Source organism: Mytilus californianus, unplaced genomic scaffold (assembly GCF_021869535.1).
Source record: "Mytilus californianus isolate M0D057914Y unplaced genomic scaffold, xbMytCali1.0.p SCAF_4, whole genome shotgun sequence".
Lineage (NCBI taxonomy): Eukaryota > Metazoa > Mollusca > Bivalvia > Mytilida > Mytilidae > Mytilus > Mytilus californianus.
Genome location: NW_026262690.1, coordinates 121,297,525 through 121,318,946, shown reverse-complemented (window position 1 = coordinate 121,318,946; position 21,422 = coordinate 121,297,525). Strand labels below are relative to the sequence as shown.

The following is a 21,422-nucleotide window of genomic DNA, read 5'->3' as shown; positions in this document are numbered from 1 at the left end:
AGCAATAGGCTTACTATATCTGTGTATGGCATGATTGTAAAGTGTACATATCTGTCTGGCATTGTTCATCTGATTTTGACGTCATTTACATGGATCATTGATAATGTTAAGTTTATGTGATGCTTGTAGTAGGACCTCCATATATTAGACCTTCAACATAAATTTAATTATGATAAGCAAAGCAGGCTAGACATTTCAACGTGTGCACTGTTGTTATTTTGGATTTTACTTATTGATATCTTGTTCTTCATATACATGTATCATAGAGACTTACTTTTGTATACATGTACTTTGCAGAGACCAAGAATGTCTGTAAATTTTACTTTAAAGACATAATACACATATTGTTTAAATTAAACATTGATTTTGGGGAAAATATTTCAAATGTTTTATACATTTTTTTTTGAAACGGCTTTTGCGATTTTAATTTCAGTAAGAGGTTTTTAAGAATTGATAGCTGCTGAAGTAAAACTGATAATGTGTTTTAACATCAGACCAGTGACACTGCCTCCATTGGTTAGGGGTAGGGATGAACTCTCACACACAAGTTACACCCAGCCACTTTCTTTATGTGCCTGTCCCACTCCTTGATGCTGTAATCCAGTGGGTGTTAATTGCTGTCTGCCATATTTGTGTTTTTATCATTATAATTGTATAAATCATGGTGGTGTTGATGATGTTCTTTTTATAGATGCAAATTTCCTTAAATCCAATAAAGCACAATATAAATCCAAAAGTCTATATATATTTATTCCCAATAAACCTGCATATACATAGATATAGATAATACATTTATGTACAATATTTACATTAAAAAAAAGAAAAAAAACATTGCTATGAAATTTTATTTTTGCCAAAAGCATATATACTTTGGTTGATATTCTCATAAATTTACATAGTTGTATCAACAATTTGTTTTTATGTCATTATATTCCTGTTTTAATTAAAAGTGACATTTTGAAAAATAATGAATTAAGCAGTTTAAAAGTTTTCTTTTCATTGAAGTATTTACAATCTTATATATGTTATATGAAATGGAAGCATTTTTGTAACACAGAATACAAACTGAAATTCCAAATTCATCTTGTATATTATGTTGGAATCTTGGAATGTAAGTTAGCATTAAGATAAGTGTGTGCACCCATACATCTACATATAAAAAAGATACTTAAAAAAATATAACTGAAATTATAAGATTAACATGCTATTAACAATTGCTTTTTCTTTTCAGGCTACCTTTAAAGTTTAGAATGACTGTCTCTACGATGATTGTTCTTATAATGTTTATATTAACAGTCATATTTGCTAAGGACAAGAACACAATACATTGTAAGTTTTGAATTTTATCAGTTTTTAGTCCCCTACTGACGAAATCGAAGGGGACTTTAGGTTTGCACTCCGTCTGTCTGTCTGTCTGTCCATCTGTCAGTCCGGCAAATCAGTTTTCCACACTATTTTTCTTCATGCATGAAGATATTGATTTGAAATTTTGGTATATAGTTTTATCATGACAAGTTACAGATCAAGTTCAAATTTTGTTCCGGTCTGATGATTTTGTGCAGAGTTATGGTCCTTGGACTTAGAAATTTCACTTAAATAATCAGTTTTCTGCACTTTTTTTTGTCATGCTTAAAGATATTGATTTAATAATTGGTATTTAGTTTTATCATGACAAGTTACAGATTAAGTTCGAATTTTGTTCTGGTCTGATGATTTTGTGCAGAGTTATGGTCCCTGGACTTAGAAAATTCACTCAAATAATCAGTTTTCTGCACTTTTTTTGTTATGCTTGAAGATATTGATTTAATAAATGGTATATAGTTTTTTCATGACAAGTTACAGATCAAGTTAAAATTTTGTTCTGGTCTGATGATTTTGTGAAGAGTTATGGTCCTTGGACTTAAAAAATTCACTTAAATAATCGGTTTTCCGCACTTTTTTTTCGTCATGCTTGAATATATTGACTTGATATTTTTATATAGTTTACATCATGACAAGTTATAGATCAAGTTAGCATTTTGTTCCAGTACAATGAATTCTTAACCGGTAGGGGACTATGTATTGCCATGCAATACTCTCAGAATGCTTTTTATTTTAACTGTTGTGTTAACATACAAAATTGTAGATGCAGAAGGGGGGTTTGAACCCTTTGTTGGATTTCTTAAAAAAAAAGTGTCTTTATTTAGTTAAAAAAGACTTTTTATTAAACATGTTACTAATGCTGTGATGATATGAAAAAATAAAATTATATTGGGGAGATATTTAATGGGCTTTCCAAATAATTTACACATTTTGTAATAAAGGTTGTACACTTTTTCTTAAAAAAAAATGATAGTAAACCAGTCTTTATAATGATCATCTAAGCAAATATATATTTTGATTGAATAAATTTAATAAAAAATTGTGGCAATGTACTACAACTCATAACTTTTATATTTTCTTGTTTTCTTGACCTTGACCTCATTTTCATAGTTCATTGCTCAATGTTTTTGGTTCGTTTTTGATTCAGCCATGCTGGATCTATGCGATCACTCTGGTTTTGGAGATGGTGCAGAATACTAAGTTGAAGACATATCATGAAACTAATTATGTGTTTTTATGACTTGCTGAAACTTTCTACACCATTTTAATCATCAACTGCCAACTTTTGACATGTTATTTGCCCTTAAATTAAGAAAAGATTGGTCGAACAACCCTTTTATGTTAGATATACACTTGCATATAGTTTCTTTGTAAATCAAAATTTATAATGATTTACTATTTATGAATTAATTTGAAAAGTATATGTACATCAATTGAATCAGTTGATGAGAATTTTGAAAGTATTAGATTAGTATCTTATGCTTGTGTAAGTGATTGTTCAATGAACTTTGGGTCAACATGTGTATTAATATATCTAAGTTGATTCCCACACTTTTTTGAAATGGTATTACTCCAATTCTTTCCATAGGCAAGTAAGAGTCAGTATGATTATCAACTGTCATGATTTTCAAATAATTACACTCAAAGGTGTAAGTATTAATTGGAAACAACCCCAGTCTTAATTCACCAAAGTTAATATCTCATGACCTGTTATATAATTAAATAGACACAATTTATTACACACCTAACTGAATGCACACATTCTTACCTCAATAGTATACCTACAAATGTATTATTTATTTTGATCTACACAACATTAAAATATTCTGTTAATTTGCTAGCTAACTGAATGATTAATCAGATGTGGGTTTTTTTCAATGAAAAGATAAAAAATGAAAAAAATATGTATATAAAATGCAAGCAAATTTTATTTCACTTGTAAAACAGTGTCATTATCATCTGTCACATAAGTCAATAATCAAGTTCTAATTAATTAGTTACAATTATCAGAAATTTTGTTGAAACAATAAACAAAATTGCATAACTCTTACCTGAGCATTTTCTGCCATAAAATTTATTTGTTTGTTCTACATTTATATCCCATTATATTGCTATTTAACAGTAATTGGAAATATCTCAGCATTAGGTATTTGTTCATTCAATTTCAATACAGGAAATGTATTTTTTCTTATATTGAAGAATGAACACCAATTTAGATAAAAAATAGTTATTATTTTTTTAAATTTTAGTTGTTGAGAAATTGGATTTTTAATGCCTCTTTCTGGAATTTATTAAGCCAGTTATTATTAATGGCATATAAAAAAAAATATATTACTTGTTTGACGATTTCCCTTTGCATTCTTGTCAATACCATTAAATTGCAAATATTTATAAAAAAAAAATCTGACAGAGTCTAAAATTGAAATATCAATATTTATACCAATATTTGCATCAATATTGCGAAATTCCCTACCTTTGGACAATAACACAGAAATTTTACAGTAAGATTGGAAATGAAAAGAGAAAAATATTGAAAAAAGTATGGTCAGAAAGAATATCAGACTAGCTATGAATATGGCTGGATCACAACATCGACGATGCTTTGATTCTAATACTTTAAGCAATAGGTCAACTATAATTAGTGTATTATGTATAGAATGATTGTAAGGTGTTTATGTCTGTCTGGCAAGTATCATCTGACCATGACCTCATCTTGATGGTTCATTGGTCAATCTTAAGTTTTCATGGTTAAGTTTGTTTCTTAGATACTATATGCAATAGGTCAACTATATTTAATGTAATGATTGTAGGTATACATGTTTGTCTGGCAGGGTTTATCTGACCTTGACCTTGACCTCATTTTCATGGTTAATTTTGTTTGTTAGATGCGCAATAGGTCAACTATATTTAAAGCATATTTGGTGTGTGGAATGATTGTAAGGTGCACATGTATTTACAGTTTAGTTTATCTGAACCTGACCTCATTTTCTTGGTTCATGTTGAGTTTATGTGATAGTTGTAGTAAAGCTTTATGTTTAGAACTATCAAAATAAAATTAACGGCTTGGAATTAAAGAAGGCGAGACATTTCAGTGTTTGCACTCTTGTTATTATTTGTTTCTGCACCACACACTAAAAGGTGCAGACCTGTGACATAGTTAGGGAAATGAGAAGTAAACCTGCTGTTCAGGTGTATTCTTTGGCCCTGTCAGCTTATTGATGAATCACTGATGACAAATTGATGATATTTTGTATGCAGTTGAATAAGTATTGGCACATCTCATTTTCATGGAGATTATTTGGCTACTGTCTAATTTTTATACAGATGAGACACATCTCTGTGTGAAAATTTTATAAAGTTATCAAATGATTGTATAATATTTTTAGTATTGATCTTAATGTTTACGTCAGTAATATCTTTTTTTATCATACATGAAACAGAAGTCATAAAAATATTCTATCTGCATTGAAATACTGTTTGCATTTATTTTCGTGGGTGCCAATTATGGTGGATTGAGAAAAATTGTATTTTTGTGTATATTTGATTTCTTGGTTTTGATTAACTCTGCATATAATCATATAAAAAATTGGCAACATCTAAATTTGTGGTTTATCTACACCCACAAATTCCACGAAAATTGGTATCCCACGAATATTAATGAATCCACAGTATTCAGAAATTTGTGCATGCATTGCATGATTATTGCAATTGCTGAATTATGATCCAAAAATGAAAGTTAATTACTGTGATTTCTAGAAATACTGCTTACAAATAATGCTATCAAAATTTGAAAATGGGAATATTATTTATGAAAAACCTGTCCCATTGCAATTTTCTCTAATGATAAGAATATCACAAAAATTTCTGAATTTACTACAGTATACTGTTTAAATCCATTGTTTACAGCATTTACACCTTAAAAACAAACATGTGATACCTATTATAATTCTATATTAAAAATCTAATTTTTTATTAATAAACTTTTTACAATGAATGTATAATATGTATAATGCGTAAGGGAAAAATATTTCTTTGAAATATATTTGTCATCATATCAAATTTTGGACATTAAGAAAAACTTGGACTATAATAGTTTCTCTTTTTTTTTCCACAAAAAAATACCAGGATTTTATTTATTCAAATTGCTTTTTTTCCATTGTAATTACTGTAATAGAAACAAATCAAATTCAAAAAGTTTATTAATGCAATCAATCAAATTCTTTTTTTGAAACTGTTTATATGTATGTCAGGAACCTGATGTTCAGTGGTTGTCGTTTGTTGATGTGGTTCATAAGTGTTTCTCTTTCCCATTTTTTATTAAGATTAAACCGTTGGTGTTCCTGTTTGAATGATTTTACACTAGTCTTTTTTGGGGCCCATTATAGCTTGTGGTTTGGTGTGAGCCAAGGCTCCATGTTGAAGGCCGTACTTTGACCTATAATGGTTTACTTTTAAAAATTGTGACTTGGATGGAGAGTTGTCTCATTGGCACTCATACCACATCTTCTTATATCTATATATCAACTTTGATATTTTTTTCTAAGAAATAATCAAACTTTTTAAAATAAATTCTAACCATGGATTTATTTAAAGTAAGTGATAGATATTTTCAGTTTTCATATTTGTTTTTAGAATACTCTACAGTTTATTATGGAACATTTTACTATAATTTTGGTCAAAATCAAAAAAGACTACTAGATATTGCGTTATATTTCATCTATTGTAACCTCATTACATGTATTTCATCTAGAACATAAATTGAATTTTGTTATATATTTGCCATTGTAATCACAAATAAACCTAAAAACTCATTATGTTTAAAACAAATACTCCAAGGATTCTTCAGACCCTCCTTTTCACTGATCAGTACTTTACTTTCCTGTCCAAAGGATAAGTTATGGCAATAGTGTCCTGATTGATCTGTGTTACACTGTTGGCTTCACCAGATATTGTTAATTGTTTCTTAAGTTTGCCATCAGGAGTAAGTAAGTTTACCTTATCATCTTCTTCAACTATTATAACCCTTCTATCCAACAGACAAATCATGTCACTAATAATCTTCATGTTGATCTCTTTTTTTGTCTCAATATTCATTGTCAAGTTATTTATATTGGATTGTTCTTGTGATTCTACTTGTGCTTCTCTCCTCACACTCGTTTCTCTTTTCACTGCAATTTCTGTTTTATTAACAATACAGTAACTTCTCCGAAGGATTCCAATGATTCTAACTTGCTTTGTATCATTTTGCTTGAGTTTGATCTCAAATTCTTTGGCCCTGTCATCATCTTCAAGATCTTCAACGTATCGTTGACATTGATGTACTTGTTGTTCAATCTGATGTACCTCTACAAATGATTGGAGTTTTGACGTATTTTATTTCATTTAAATTCACTTTCTTTTCTTCAATTTCAGTTACCAAATTTGATGCTTTGGATTTTTCCTGATTCAAGATGGTGTCTATTTCATGGTATAGTTTCTCCTCCAGATTGTCTAAATGTTTATTTATTTTCATCCGAAAAATTTGCAATCGATTTCTTTATGCTTTGATATTGTTGTTCCTCTCTTTTGATGTTTTGTGATTTGTTATTCACCATTTCATTCAAGATGTCGAAGGTAGAATTGTTATCTTTATCTGAAGATTCTTTTGATTTTTCTAATTTTGCTTTCTCCACCACGCCAGATAATTTTTTTATTCCAGTACATTTTGAATGACTTTTGGAAATACATTCATCACAGCAACGAAGGCATTAAATGACCGGGGCAGTACAAATTAAGCTGTTGACCATGTTTGTCACATTCTGTTGTGATAGCATGAATGGAGGGTTTATGAATTTTAATATCAATAGTTTTGTGATCACATGATAATTTAGATCTTTTGTGGTGACCAGAACAAGTTGAGCATAATCCTTCATTACAGTTGTAACTCCAGATATCAGCTTTAGTGTTTACTTTTCCTTCTTGACAAGGTCCACATGGTATAGGTTTTCTGGATGCCATAGCCTATATAATACAAAATATATCTTATTAAAGTTATTTAGACTGCTTAACAGTCCACATTTAACAGGTTTAGTTATCTATATATTGACACTGACAAAAGTCATTTGTAATACAGAAATATTTGTCTTTCAATAGATATTATTGCATTTAATTTGTATATAACTATTCTGTTTCGTTACACAAATCTTTTGAATTGTATCAAGTTTTCCTGTTTGTCTGGTATCATCAATTCCATTTGACCCAATACCTGTTAAATTTGAAAAAATTGGAAAATGTGTTTTATTTTTCTATATTTTACTGCTAAAAGGACTTATTTTTTGTTGGCAGTGAACATTTAGTCTGGGGTTAATGTTTTATAAGACATTAATAGCTTCGTCAAACCTTAGTAGAATTTTATGAAACTTTGTCAAAAATTTTGTTTATGATTAAGAGATTAATGTTGGAGTCTGATGCAAAATATTATTGCGAACCCAATGAAAGTTTTCCACAGTGCCATCTCCATCTTGACCAGGTATTTAAACTTTTGTAAGTTCACCTGTCCTATTGAATGAATACAATAGCTATTTTTCTCTGTGTAGTTTATTCACATGGACCTTTAAAATAATTCTTCTAAGAGAAATCTATCACTCATTGGTTAATTTACCTGAGTAAAACAATTTTCTTATATATAGACAAAAATACTTTTTTATACTCATTAACTGTGTGTGATCATGTATTTATTCAAAATTAATAATATATTTTCATTCAGTTTAATATAAACATTGATTAAATCATAAAAAGTTGATTTCAAACAAAAGTTTTATCAATGTTCCTATTGAAATTTGTGATTTTTTTTTGTCTAGTTATAGAATACATTTAAGAAGGTCTTAATTTGAACATCATAATATTCAAGTTTTTATTCATGTCAAACAAATTTTTTTTTAAAAGGAACAATGTTGAAAGTTTTGTCAGAAATCAACTTTTTATGATTGAATCAATGTTTATATATAAACTGAATGAAAATATATTATTAATATATTATTAATATAACATAAATCAATGCTAACATGTTTAACCCCGCCACATTCTGTATGTATGTGCCTGTCCCAAGTCAAGAGCCTGTAATTCAGTGGTTGTCGTTTGTTTATGTGTTACATATATATTTTTTGTTCATTTTTTGTACATAAATTAGGCCGTTAGTTTTCTTGTTTGAATTGTTTTACATTGTCATTTCGGGGCCTTTTATAGCTGACTTTGCGGTATGGGCTTTGCTCATTGTTGAAGGCCATACGGAGACCTATAGTTGTTAATTTCTGTGTCATTTGGTCTCTTGTGGAGAGTTGTTTCATTGGCAATCATACCACATCTTCTTTTTTATATTTTATTAATGTTTCAACTTTGCATCACTGTTTACATTCAACCGATTGAAAATATATTATCAATATTGAAAAAACATAACATCACATGCAGTTTTGAGTATAAAACTTGGATGGAGAGTTGTCTCATTGGCACTCATACCACATCTTCCTATATCTATTTTCCTCTATTTACAAGATTTTTTTTTACTCAGGTAAATTAATCAATGAGTGATAGATTTCTCTTAGAAGAAATTTAAAAGTCCCAGTGAAAAAACTACATGGAGAACAATAGCTATTGTATTTATTCAATAGGACAGGTGAACTTACAAAAGTTTAAATACCTGGTCAAGATAGAGATGGCACTGTGGAAAACTTTCATTGGGTTCGCAATAAAGACATTTTTTTTTCGGAAATTCTACCGACAAATGGTCTTTTATGGCAGGTTTTTGGCAGGTAACATTAACACATAGTTTGGGTATAAAATTCTTAAAACATGTGGGACTTTGTAAACCTTCATGGAATGTCATGAAAATTTAATTTATAAAGTATTTAACAACCATAAATTTCATGCGTTTGTAGAGCTTTCTGGATTTACCTTCATCAGGAAAGCTCAATGCCGAATATTCATAAAGCCAGGGATGTATAAGAACTGAAAAAGTTAAAGAGCTAGATGACCACTAAGGACCTAAACACTATAGCCAAATTCATCTACGGTCAACTTTGCCTGAAGTACAAGTTTCTTAATAATTTTCAAAACTTACAATTATTTAAAGTTTTGTTATAAATCATGTCAGTATCAAATGACTGAGATTATTTTCAAATTGTGAATTGAAATATCCACAATATTCATACATTTTTATTAAAAAATATAAGACTTTAGATTTTTTATCAGATTTTTCCCCAAACAACAAATTTTACAATTGGATGAAAGAGGGTCATTAATTACCCCACGACATTCTTTTCAATTGATTTTTGTTCTTTTTTTTATGAAAGGTTGTAACCTTTTTGTTTTGAATGATGTTGAGATCCCCTGTTTTAACATGGCCATTGGGATCAATTATTTCCTTAACTGATGTCTGATATGTAACTGAGGAATTAGATTTAAATTTTTATTGAGGCTTTTATATGTATACAAATTAATAGTTTAATCTCATCAAAACCAAGAGGTGTAAAGTTTTGAATGTAACAGTTTTTGAATATACTGGATAAGTTGATCAATCAATAAATATATTAATACATTTTATTTTAAGAAGTAGTATTTTAACCAAATACCTCTTGATGTAAGGAGAAGTCCTTTGAGTTGTTTTATGACACCTTCAATTCATTTCCTTCACAGTTTCTCAAAATGTCAAACCAGGAAGTTAATAAGGATATGTTTATATCTGATCCAGGTAAACTTAATGTTTAAAGGGAATACATTATACGGGGTACATAGTAATATGATATATTGATAACAGTTTGACCAAAAAATTAATTCATTCATTTTATCAGATCAAATCTTTTTCTATTATTTCTTTTTATCATTGGTAATTGTAAACTATATGTAATTAAACCTTTTCATAGTTGAATTAAATTCTAATTGTTAGCTCTACATTTCATTCTGTTCCGATACTGAATCCGACACAATCACGTTCCTCAAGCAAACTGTTGGGTGAATAAAGAGAATTTTATGGCACATAGAGCTCACTCCTGTAATTAATTAAAATATTGTAAATTGAATAAAGGACCCAGTCAAGCATGATGTAAAATTATGGTATATTACTAAATCACTTATGTAGAAAAGAACAAGAAATTGATACTTGTGGTTAATTGCAATAGTCAGTTACTTGTGGTTCATTGCATTAGTCAGTTACTTGTGGTTCATTGTAACAGTCAGTTACTTGTGGTTCATTGTAACAGTCAGTCACTTGTGATTAATTGCAATAGTCAGTTACTTGTGGTTCATTGCAATAGTCAGTTTCTTGTGGTTCATTGCAGTAGTCATTTACTTGTGATTAATTGCAATAGTCAGTTACATGTGGTTCATTGTAATAGTCAGTTACTTGTGGTTCATTGTAATAGTCAGTTACTTGTGGTTCATTGTAATAGCCAGTTACTTGTGGTTCATTTTAATAGTCAGTTACTTGTGGTTCATTGCAGTAGTCAGCTACTTGTGGTTCATTGCAATAGTCAGATACATGTGGTTCATTGTAATAGTCATTTACTTGTGGTTCATTGCAGTAGTCAGTTACTTGTGATTCATTGCAATAGCCAGTTATGTGTGGTTAATTGCAATAATTGCCATAGTCAGAATAGTCAGTTACTTGTGGTTCATTGCAATAATCAGTTACTTATGGTTCATTGCAATATTCAGTTACTTGTTGTTTATTGCAATAATTGCAATAGTCAGTTATGTTTGGTTTATCACATTGATTGCAATAGCCAGTTATGTTTGGTTTATCACAATGATTCCAATAGCCAGTTACTTGTGGTAAAGGGATTTCATAGCATATTTTGACTGATATGCAATCAGTATTTAATGCCTCTGTTCAGTCTTTATTGTCTTATTGCCCAGTCAATATATTTATTTGCATCATCTGTTTTGTTAACTTTACTAAATGTTCATGTTTTTATTTCTATTGTAGGGCAATCTGGATTTTATGCCTTTACTATAGTCTCTGTTGTCATATTAAATGGTAAGTTTTCTAAAAACTAATACATTGATATGATGAGTGAAGAGTTGTTAAATTCAGTATTTTTGAAGGAGGTGAGGTATTTTTGTAAGAGCCTCACTATACGATTTAGTTTTTGTTGATACTGTTAAGAAGAGGTCAACACAGGATATGTGTATAAAAAAAATGAAATGCACGTTTCCTATCTATACACGGTGAAACTGTTATTTCAGCACGACAGTATGTGAAATATAAGTAAAAAAGGAAATTTGTTGCACAAAAATAAGCTTTTACCAATTTCAGTTGCATAGAAATTGTATCAAATAGAACAGAAGTTTTTTTGTACAGCAAATGGGATACTGTGACTTTTAATAGAAAATCAAATTTGAAAAATTAACAAGGGTACTAGTATATTATGAACATTTGCATATAGCTATCAATCAACTGGTCCCCTGCTCCTGTTGACCCTTATTGAATGGAAACTATTTGTTTATTTGTCTGGCTTATACATCCTTATGTTTCATATTGTGTTGTCTGGATTCTTGTTCTTTTTTGAAAATCTTACATGCCTTCCTAATGTAAGAATAAGGAGATGTGATTGCCGATGAGACAATTATCCAATAGAGACTAAAATAATACAAAGCTGTGTTAGCTGCTTCAGAATTTAATATATAACGTCTATTGAGGATGTTCCCTACTCTATTTCAAAATATCAAGCTTTTTTATTGACTGTACTAAATTGATAGTATATAAATAACACAAATATTAAAGCAGAAAAAAATGACGAGTCGGTGTAAGCCATTGAAAAATTGGCGGGAAATGAGTCTCTCTGTATTTTTCATACATTTAACATTGGCACCTTTTTTCTTTCAAAAACTATGAAAAAATAACAAGGATTTTATAAGATTTTCAAATAGTTAAAATATATGTAATAAACTTAAGAAAAGAAAAGTAGGGGTAAGTGGCCAAAATGTTTAATGGCACTACATGGATAAAACCAGAGGATTCTGAATATCTGACACAAAATTTAAAAAGAAGAGTAGTGAACATCCTAGTCCTATAATATAAGACTTCTGAGTTTCATATCATTTACATTCAACGTTTTTTATCGGATATTTTTTTTACTATCAATGTTTCATTTACATTCAACGTTTTTTATCGGATATTTTTTTTTACTATCAATGTTTCATTTACATTCAACGTTTTTTATCGGATATTTTTTTTTACTATCAATGTTTCAACATTGATAGTAAAAAAAAATATCTGATAAAAAACGTTGAATGTAAATGATATGAAACTCCGAAGTCTTATATTACAGGACTATGAACATCCTGAAGATTTGGTTATTAATAATACAGATATCAAAAGCATATAAACAAAGGTAGTTATAGAGAAATGGTAATCATTATTTCTTACATTTTACATGTTTAATTTTACAGCCTGTAGTTCAGTATTTACAACGTCTTTGTTTGGATTAGCTGGTGTATTACCACACAGATACATGCAAGCCAGCATGAGTGGACAGGTCAGTTTAGTTTCTTTATTAAAAAATATTTTGTTATTGATATTAAGATATAAGCAAAAATTTGATTCGGTCAACATGTGGTCAAGGTTGAAGTTTTGTACTACTTAGGTTCATCATGCTATTGTGTAATTAATATTCAGGTCAGCAAGTTAATGAAGTATGTTTTGGGTTGAAAATTTTGTCAGAAATCAACTTTTATTAATGTTTGAATCACTGTTTACATTGAACAGATTGAAAATACATTATTGATATTGAATAAATACACATGCAGTTATAATGTAAAACAAGTATTTTTTTCTTTTAGAAGATAATTTTTTTACTCAGGTGAATTAATCAATGAGTGATGGTTTTCTCTTAGAAGAAATTTAAAGGCTCCAGTGAAAAACTACTCAGAGAACAATAGCTATTGTATTTGTTCAATGGGACAATAGAACTGACAAAAGTTTGAATAGATTAAACAATAGGAGATGAATCTGTGGAAAATTTTCATTTGGTTCGCAATAAGTGTTACCCTTGACCATCCTTCCGTCCTTCCATCTGTCAATTTGTCCCATTTTTGTTTCAACACTCTAACTTAAGTTTTTCTCATCCAAATTTTATGAAACTCATACACCATGCTGAGAACCAAAATAAGCAGACAGAGTAAAAATTTGGGCAGTGAGGCACATACTGTTCTAGAGTTATGCCCTTCTTTCACTTCTTAAAATTGCAAAGCTTGAGCGGGGGCATTTGTATCCTCAGACACATTCTTCTTTTTTTTCCCAAATAATTTCTATTTCCAACAGGTTGGTTGAGGGTTGATATGTTGAGTGATATTAAAAAGGCTGTGTCAGATATGAACTTTTTATATACTTAAAACAAATGCTTTCACGTCCATGACCTAATACTGATTTCAGTGTCTGATTAAGCATGTGCAGCAATAACTAATATTTATATCAATAATGATGATCGATTTTATTACATATTACATTTACTCCAAATTACTACTAACCATATAATAAATAACAATCTATATTTATATTATATACATTTCAGACTGTATAAGGTATATTTGCTGCTGTATCCAATATAATAACGATAGCTGTAGGGTCTGACGTATCTGAAAGTGCATTCTATAATAATGTTATTTATATTTCAGGCTGTAGGAGGTATATTTGCTGCTGTAGCCAATTTAATAACGATAGCTGTAGGGACTGATGTATCTGAAAGTGCATTCATCTTCTTTTTAATAGCCACAGGATGGACTCTTATAACAATGCTAGGATATTTATCCCTTTATAGTAATGTAAGTTTAATCAAAAACAATTCTTTTAAAGATCCTCTCCCAAAAAATATTAAATTATAAAAGACAGTGAACCAACACCTTGTAAATCTTCTTTACGAAAGAATTCCGTAAGTTGATATTTCGGTTTGCAGGGTTTTGTTATGATAAAAACATAAAATGTGAAGACTTATAACAACAACACTTTAGGGATTGATGCAGTAATTGGATTAGATCAGTATGTTTTGTTGCCTAGGGCATCTTCCTCAGGATAAAAACGATACACAGAAAAATCGCGCTGAAAGTGATAAATTATCGTCGTGACTGTTTAGGCATTAAAACATGTCTATCTCATTAAATAACGGCAGCAATCCCTATAGTGTTGTTATAGTAGTCTTCACAAAAATATATTAAGTAGTTACGATTTTATATACATTGAAATTACTGTTTTTACATCACTCATAGTATATTCCTATAACCAAGTAATATCAATAACAATGGAAAATACAGACAATTTAATTTATATACTATACATGTAAGCCTGAATTTAAAACTTCAATTTCTAATCCATATAATACAATATATAAAAATAAGGAGATGTGGAATGATTGCCAATTAGACAACTTTCAAACAAAAGACAGAAGGACAAGGATGTAAACAAATATAGGTCAACATACTACCTTTAACAATGAGTAAATTACATAACATATAAAAAGCTGAAGAAGGCCCCTACTAAATGTTGGAAAGTGTAGATTTGAGTTTTATTGTAAGGAAACCAGTCTTTCTTTTCTTCCTCTTTCTTAAGCTTGTACAAATGAGTATCATATTTATTGATAATGAATATTTATTGAAAGACCTGATAACTTGTTGTCTTATTTTTTTGCAGGAATTTTCAAGATATTATTTAAATAAACAAGGTTTGTATTTCAAAAGTTCTGGCAGTTTTGAAAAAAAATATTACTTAAAATCTTATTGAACTAGTTCTAAGACTCTAAGTGAAAAGATTTAATAGTTTAGCAATAGTTACCAATACTTGTATTAAAAATTATAAAAAAAATGTTATATCTCTATTTTTGTGGGAAAATCAATATACCAGGCCTTGCAGTCTTAAAACTTTACTCAGTACTCAGGAGTACAACATTTGTACTCAAAATACTAATCTAGTACCAGGGCTTACAGTCATAAAAGGTTCAAGTACTATTATCTGACTCAGACTCAGACATTAACTAATCAAAATACTGAATTGGTGTTTCAAGAAAATTTGTTCTCAGAGTACAATTTTATGACAAAAATCCCTATTTGATTGGTTGATTTCTCAATTTGAGATTGATAATCATACACCAAAATTTTACTACAAGGCCAGGTCTACTGTTTCACTGAAGGTCATATAATATACAACTAGTCATAAATCCTCAACAAAGTGAACAAATTACAGCTGTTTATGAAATATCCAACTGTGAAATACAGACATATTTTTAAAAGATTTCTCATGCCATAATTTGACCTAAATGAAAATCAACAGATCTGTTCATTTAATGTTATAGCATCATCTAATTTTATACAGAAAAAAAAAGCTACCTTACTTCATATGCCAATGTTAGCCCTCAGGTTGGGTTTGGCCAAAAGGTAATATGATATAGTTTGAGAGAACTAGATTTGCAGGTCTTCCAGGTGCGGGATTTTCTCGCTGCGTTGAAGACCCATTGGTGGCCTTCGGCTGTTGTCTGCTCTTTGGTCGGGTTGTTGTCTCTTTGACATTCCCCATTTCCATTCATTCAAATTTGACTTTGAGAAAATGTTCAGAAATTGTCTTGAATGTAGTTATGATTCAATTGTTAAACAAGGGATAAACATGTGGGATCAATTAATGTTATTTATGGAATTGATAATGCTATCAGAATGAAAACACTGTTTTTGAAATTTAAGATACAGTGCCCCTTGCAGTTTTTTTCTTTCAAAAACATAGCAAATAATTCTGAATTTACAGTTTTAAAAAATAAATGGCAATTTATTTATATTTGGCCGTATGGAAAATTACTTCTAAAAAATTAGAGATTGCATAATAAGATGAGATCTTTTTTAAATATTGTTTTCAGCAAATAAAGCCACTGAAACTGTGACAGTTGGGGGAGACAAATCTGTAAATAATTCATATAGTTATGAAGACGAAAATGAGAAAGAGCCTCTTATTAAAGATGATGTCATTAGTGAAAGTGTAGAATTAAAGCCTTTCTCTTATCACCATGATGTATTTAAAAAGGTTAGAAGATTTTTTAATGATTCAAGGTAAAATTCATCCTTAATTGCTCTATCACCATGATTTTTTTACCAGATAAATTTTAATTGCTACAGAAAAATCAGCAAGAATTTTTTTCTAGACAGTTTTTGAAGAAAGTCTATTGCACTGAATTCATATCAGTTTCTTATGATTCTTCTTGACTGTATATATCGAGTAGGAGCTATACAATATTTTCAAGTACTATTTTTCTACCAATCTCTAATTAGAATTTAAGTTATACATGTACTTTTTACAAATGATAATTTTAATACAAAAAAAATAAATGTCAAACTATATAAACTTTCATGCAAAGATATGACATTTGTTCTTTATTTTCAGATCTGGGTGGAGGGAATTAGTGTATGTTTGGTATTCCTAGTGACACTAGCCTGTTTTCCTGCCCTGGCATCAAGTATACAGTCATGCAATAGTGGGGACTGGAGATGTATGTCACTATTTGTTGATATGTTCTGAATTACACCCCCTGAAAACTTTTCATCATACTTTTCTTAGCTACTTGTCAAACCTTCTTAACATATGTGGGCGTATAATTAGTCAGAATTAGCTCACAGTACATCTGGATATTTTCTGTTGATAAGAAAGTAAACAATTTAATAATACTATCAAATATTCAATAAACTGAAGAAATCAAAAGCCCAAAGCATCTGAAATTTGGTTCTTATTTTTGTCTCGCCTTGACGGAGTCAGAAAGCGAGACATATGTATGCTATTTCAGGCGTCGGCAGTGGTGGGGTCAACAGTGCATTAGTTTGTGATTAGGTCTAGTTTAAGGTGAACCACTAGTGTTAGTTCAATGATGTTTGGTATGCAGTTGTATTAGCATTGGCACATCTCATTACCATGGAGATTATCTAGCCTCGCCCCCTCAGTCAAGGTCTATTGACTTTGAAACTTTGCTTAGTTTACATGTATTAGTTTGTGATTAGGTCAGTTTATTGGGAACCACTAGTGGTAGGTCAATGATATTTTGTATGCAGTTGTATAAGCATTAGCATATCTCATTTCCATAGAGAATATTAGGTCCTTACCCCTCAGTCATGGTCTATTGACTTTGAAACTTTTGCTTAATTTACATGTATTAGTTTGTGATTAGGTCATTTTAAGATTAAGCACTAATGTTAAATCAATGATATTTGATATGCAAATGTATTGGCATTTGCAAGTTTCATTTCCATGGAGATTATATAACCTTACCCCCTCATTATGGTTCATTGACTGAAACTTTTACATAGTTTACAAGTTAATGTATGTGTTTAGGTTTGTTTAAAGGGAACGACTTATAAAAAGTCAATGGTATTTGGTATGCAGTTGTCTTAGCATTGGCTCATCTCATTTCCATGGAGATTTGTTAGCCCTGTACCTTCAGTCATGGTTCATTGACTTTGAATATTTGCATAACTTACATGTTAAAGTATTGCTATTTTAATTTCATCAATTTGCATATCAAAATAACAAATAGGCGAGACATATCTCTGTGTTAACTGTTTATTTGAATTTCTACTCCATAAATTTTTTTTGACTTTTTAAGGGAAATAATGGAGAAAATGCAAGGAAATATTTTTTTCTATGCATTTATAGTTTGCTTTGATGCGACACCACAGACAATGTCTTGACAACACCTATTGTCGCATGACGTCAGAGGAGTAAAATTATAATTAAAGTTTATTTCGCATGTGAAATTATTGGTTTTTATTTCAGTGAAAAATCAAGGTAATTCATTGCAACCAATGTAGTAAATGAAAATAACATTTTTTAAATTTGGTAAGTTCAAAGCTCTTTTCTAAATTTTGTCATGCTCTAGATAACTTGTGGTTATTTCTGTCATTGGGTCTCATGTGTACCCCACATTTATTCACATAGACTGTGCATTGGAAGTTGAATCACATTTGTGGAACATCTAAATATAAGTTATATTTTAAAAATAGATTAAAATTGGTAAAATTGGTAAAACATATCATACCTGTTCCATATACAGTCAAACATGTTATATAAAGGTTAAAAGTCAACCCATGAACCAAATACATCTGACCTTATAAGAGTGGTTACCTTTGAAATGAGGTTCAAAATGCTTAACCATCAAAACAGGTGGACAAGTAAAGGATTTTTTCCCTAAAAAGAGGTGACATTTATTGCAGGGTTGACTGTATTGTATGTTGAATTAAATTGAATTATATTTAATTGTTTTCTTGTTTTTAGTAAAATATTTCACTCCTGTTATCTGTTTCCTGTTATACAATGTTGGAGATTGGACAGGAAGATCTTTTACTGGAATTGTTCATTTTGTAAGTAATTACTCAAATAACAAATTATGTACAATTTTGACTCACTGCTGCTTTCCATCAATTGCAAATATGATATGCATATCCATTGATAACATTTTAATGGGATATGAAGACACCCTGCTTTTAGCTAGTCCAACATGCTGAGTTGTATTGTTGTTTATATAAAAATAAATGTGGTATGATTGCCAATGAGACAACTCTCCACAAGAGACCAAATGACACAGAAATTAACAACTATAGGTCAACTATATGCTTGTTTATAAGGCCACAATCCACTGCAAAACAAGCCATCCTACACTCATATATTATTCTGGCTAAGAGGATCAGAGCAGTGGTCTTTCCTCCTACTCCATTTCCATGATAGAAGTGAATCACACATTTTATTATTCAACAAAATAGAAATATCTTATTAGACTCGTGTGCATAGATTTTAAATCACAAAAACCTAGTATCTAGTATCAACAAAATACAAATTGTCCTCAATCCACGAAATTGGCGCCCATATTATTATGCTTACTCACAGTAATCAAGATTTGTGGAAAAAATTAAAGCATATATTTTTTCTAAATGATTTTCCATTTATATTCAGTGAATCAGAACCACATTATATAGTACACATTGTATATATATATCTCATGAATTATTTTTTACTTTCAGCCTTGTCCAATTAAGACGAAGTTGATGTTAACATTGTCTGTAATATGTTTTTGTGTTTATAATTTCAGCCTCGGCCAAACCAGACAAAGTTGATGCTAACATTGTCTGTAATACGTTTTTGTGTTTATACTTTCAGCCTCACCAAAAACAGATGAAGTTGATGTATACATTGTCTGTAATACACTTTGTGTTTATAATTTCAGCCTCGTCCAAACCAGACAAAGTTGATGCTAATATTGTCTTTAAAACGTTTTTGTGTTTATAATTTCAGCCTCGCCCAAACCAGACAAAGTTGATGTTAACATTGTCTGTAATACGTTTTGTGTTTATAATTTCAGCCAAGGCCAAACCAGACAAAGTTGATGTTAACATTGTCTTTAATACGTTTTGTGTTTATACTTTCAGCCTCGGCCAAACCAGACGAAGTTGATGTTAACATTGTCTGTAATACGTTTCGTGTTTATACCTCTATTGATGTTCTGCAATGTAATGCCGAGACATAATACAACACTTGTGTTCAGTAGTGATATGTATCCACTTGTGTTCATCATACTGCTGGGCATTTCTAATGGTTATCTAAGTACACTGTGTGTTATGTATGGTCCCAAGTAAGTATTCTTATATTATTTCACCTGTTAATCTTTCATAACAATTGGCCTTCACTCAGACATCATCACTAAGTCTTGACAAAGTTGTTCAACAACTGGGCATGTCTAATAGTTTATCTTATAACATTGTGTGAAATGATTTTTGTTTATTTTGACCGCCGACGTTGCCGGTATTTTTATCATAATTTGAAACAATGCAAATAGATATAAGAATATGTGGTATGAGTGCCAATGAGAAAAATCTCCATCCAAGTCAAAATTTAAAAAAGTAAACCATTATAGGTCAAAGTACGGTCTTCAACACGGAGCCTTGGCTCACACCACACAGTAAGCTATAAAGGGCCCCAAAAATGACTAGCGTAAAACCATTCAAACAGGAAAACCAACGGTCTAATCTATAGAGAAACGAGAAACACTTATGAACCACATCAACAAACGACAACTACTGAACATCAGATTCCTGACTTAGGATAAGTGCAAACAAATGCAGTTGGTTTAAACGTTTTAATAGATACCAACCTTCCACCCTTATCTGAAACAATAGTGTAACATCACAACATAGAAAGACACACTATAACTTCTTATTTCTATTTGTAACATATGGTCCTAAGTAAGTATATTTAATACCTCTATCCAGTTACTTTGTCACAAGATGATCCCATCACTCAGACACAACTTATGACATACGATTTCACTAAATTGACTTTTCTACTGAGTACTCAGTTTGTAATGTAAAGTCTTAAGTAAGAATCTGTATATTGCTTCAATAAATTGGTCATTTTCCAGTCACTCAGCCACAACATGAAAACATACTCCTGTTACCCTCCAATCAGTTTCTTGTCATTATAATACTAGGCATTTTTGTGTCATGATTCAGTGTTAAATTTAAGTCCTTAGTAATTATATCAAATATAATAACACCCCTCTAGCTTGATTTCAACACCCATCTATCATTTGGTCACAACATATGCCAATCATTTGCAATAACATAACTTTGTATGGGCCTTAAGTACATGTAAATTTTAATGGTTTACATTGTGTTTTATGTTTCGTCTAAAGTAATAACATACTCATGCTACTCTTTTTACAAAATATGCTGTAACTGAAATTTATCTTAAGTTGTACTGATATGTGATTTATATTGTAATATTCTTAGTGAAAATTGCTGCTTTTGCTTGGTTACAAATCTGTTCAATTTCTAATTTAACAGACATTTCTGTTGTTAATATCACTATACTGTTTTATGTATGGTCTCTGTGAGCAAGTATCTGATAACAACTTCCCGTCACCTTGTTACAACACAACCATCATATTTGACCTTGACTCACTTAGCTTTATACCCAATGAACATTTGAAATAATTGTAATAAATAATCTTGTTGGTTGGTGAAACATTTTATTGAGTGTGGCAATGCATTTATTATAATATGTTGTATATTTCTAT

At 30.2% G+C, this 21,422-nt stretch overlaps 1 protein-coding gene across 9 annotated transcripts in view; it reads left to right on the top strand.

The window, feature by feature from the left end:
• LOC127739260 (equilibrative nucleoside transporter 3-like) overlaps nucleotides 1–21,422 on the top strand; it is an 85,465-nt gene that overhangs the window by 5,965 nt on the left and 58,078 nt on the right. For 3 of the 9 annotated variants that reach the window (XM_052250885.1, XM_052250884.1, XM_052250883.1), the window contains exons 4-12: nucleotides 1,232–1,329; nucleotides 11,321–11,371; nucleotides 12,787–12,872; nucleotides 14,011–14,157; nucleotides 15,020–15,050; nucleotides 16,230–16,393; nucleotides 16,751–16,856; nucleotides 18,629–18,714; nucleotides 19,777–19,979. In XM_052250885.1, the coding sequence (XP_052106845.1) occupies nucleotides 1,232–1,329; nucleotides 11,321–11,371; nucleotides 12,787–12,872; nucleotides 14,011–14,157; nucleotides 15,020–15,050; nucleotides 16,230–16,393; nucleotides 16,751–16,856; nucleotides 18,629–18,714; nucleotides 19,777–19,979 (972 nt within the window). The remainder of the gene's footprint in view (nucleotides 1–1,231; nucleotides 1,330–11,320; nucleotides 11,372–12,786; nucleotides 12,873–14,010; nucleotides 14,158–15,019; nucleotides 15,051–16,229; nucleotides 16,394–16,750; nucleotides 16,857–18,628; nucleotides 18,715–19,776; nucleotides 19,980–21,422) is intronic. The other 6 variants (XM_052250889.1, XM_052250887.1, XM_052250886.1 and 3 more) reach the window with 5 other exon arrangements.